Source organism: Eimeria mitis, genomic scaffold (genome assembly GCF_000499745.2).
Source record: "Eimeria mitis Houghton genomic scaffold, Emh_scaff2847, whole genome shotgun sequence".
Classification (NCBI taxonomy): Eukaryota; Apicomplexa; class Conoidasida; order Eucoccidiorida; family Eimeriidae; genus Eimeria; species Eimeria mitis.
The window spans coordinates 3,797-4,611 of record NW_013571186.1 but is presented as its reverse complement, the minus strand read 5'-3'; the positions used below and the strand labels follow the sequence as shown (position 1 = coordinate 4,611).

The following is an 815-nucleotide window of genomic DNA, read 5'->3' as shown; positions in this document are numbered from 1 at the left end:
ATTGCCACTGCCGTGCTGATATTGCTGCTGCTATGTTTGTTCTTGCTGCTGCTGCTGCTGCTGCTGCTGCACCAAGTGCCTAGCAGCGGCGGATCCTTCTTTGACCCCCCCAGCAGCAGCAGCAACAGCAGCAGCAGCAGCAACAGCAGCAGCAGCAGCAGCAGCAGCAGCAGCTTTGATACGAGGTTTGCGTACAAGCTGCTGCGGGCCCTGGAGCTGCTGCAGCAGACTCCGCAGCTGTGGGGCGGTGGGGGGGCGCAGCAGCAGCTGCAGCAGCAGATGGCGCGTACAGCAACAACTGCAAAGGGTGTAGCTGCTCTCCGTGTTGATGGAGATTTCGGGTGTATAGGCAGCTGCAGCACCGGCAACACAGGAAGCACTGCATGCGTACAAGCGCTGCTGCCTCTAGGATGTGTCTTTCTTGCTGCTGCTCCCCTTGCTGATCTCTCTATCGGCAGACAGATAGTGAAGAGGGTATGCTGCTGCTGCTGCTGCTGCTGCTGCTGCTGCTGCTGCAGTTGTGCTGCACATGAACTTCATCGCGCTGCTGCTGGTGCTCTTGCTGCTGCTACTGTTCTTGTTGCTACGGCTCTTGCTCCTGCTGCCGCTGCTGCACTTGCTCCTCTTGCTGCTGCTGCCGCTGCTGCTGCTGCTGCTGCTGCTGCTGCTGTTGCTGCAACGGCTGCGGCTGCTGTGTGTTGCGCTATGCGTCACAGCTGCTGCGGCTGCTGCAGCAGATGCCCCGACTCCGCACCGCAGTGACACCTGAAGGAGCCACGGATGCAGGGTGAGCAGCACCAGTAGTAGCAGCAGCA

General features: G+C 60.2%; 1 protein-coding gene across 1 annotated transcript in view; it reads left to right on the top strand.

The window, feature by feature from the left end:
• EMH_0059480 (uncharacterized protein) overlaps positions 1-815 on the top strand; it is a gene marked incomplete at both ends in the record, with an annotated part of 4,788 nt that overhangs the window by 2,096 nt on the left and 1,877 nt on the right. Inside the window, 2 exons of the mRNA XM_013497684.1 lie at positions 3-474; positions 717-787. Coding sequence (XP_013353138.1) covers positions 3-474; positions 717-787 — 543 coding nt within the window. The remainder of the gene's footprint in view (positions 1-2; positions 475-716; positions 788-815) is intronic.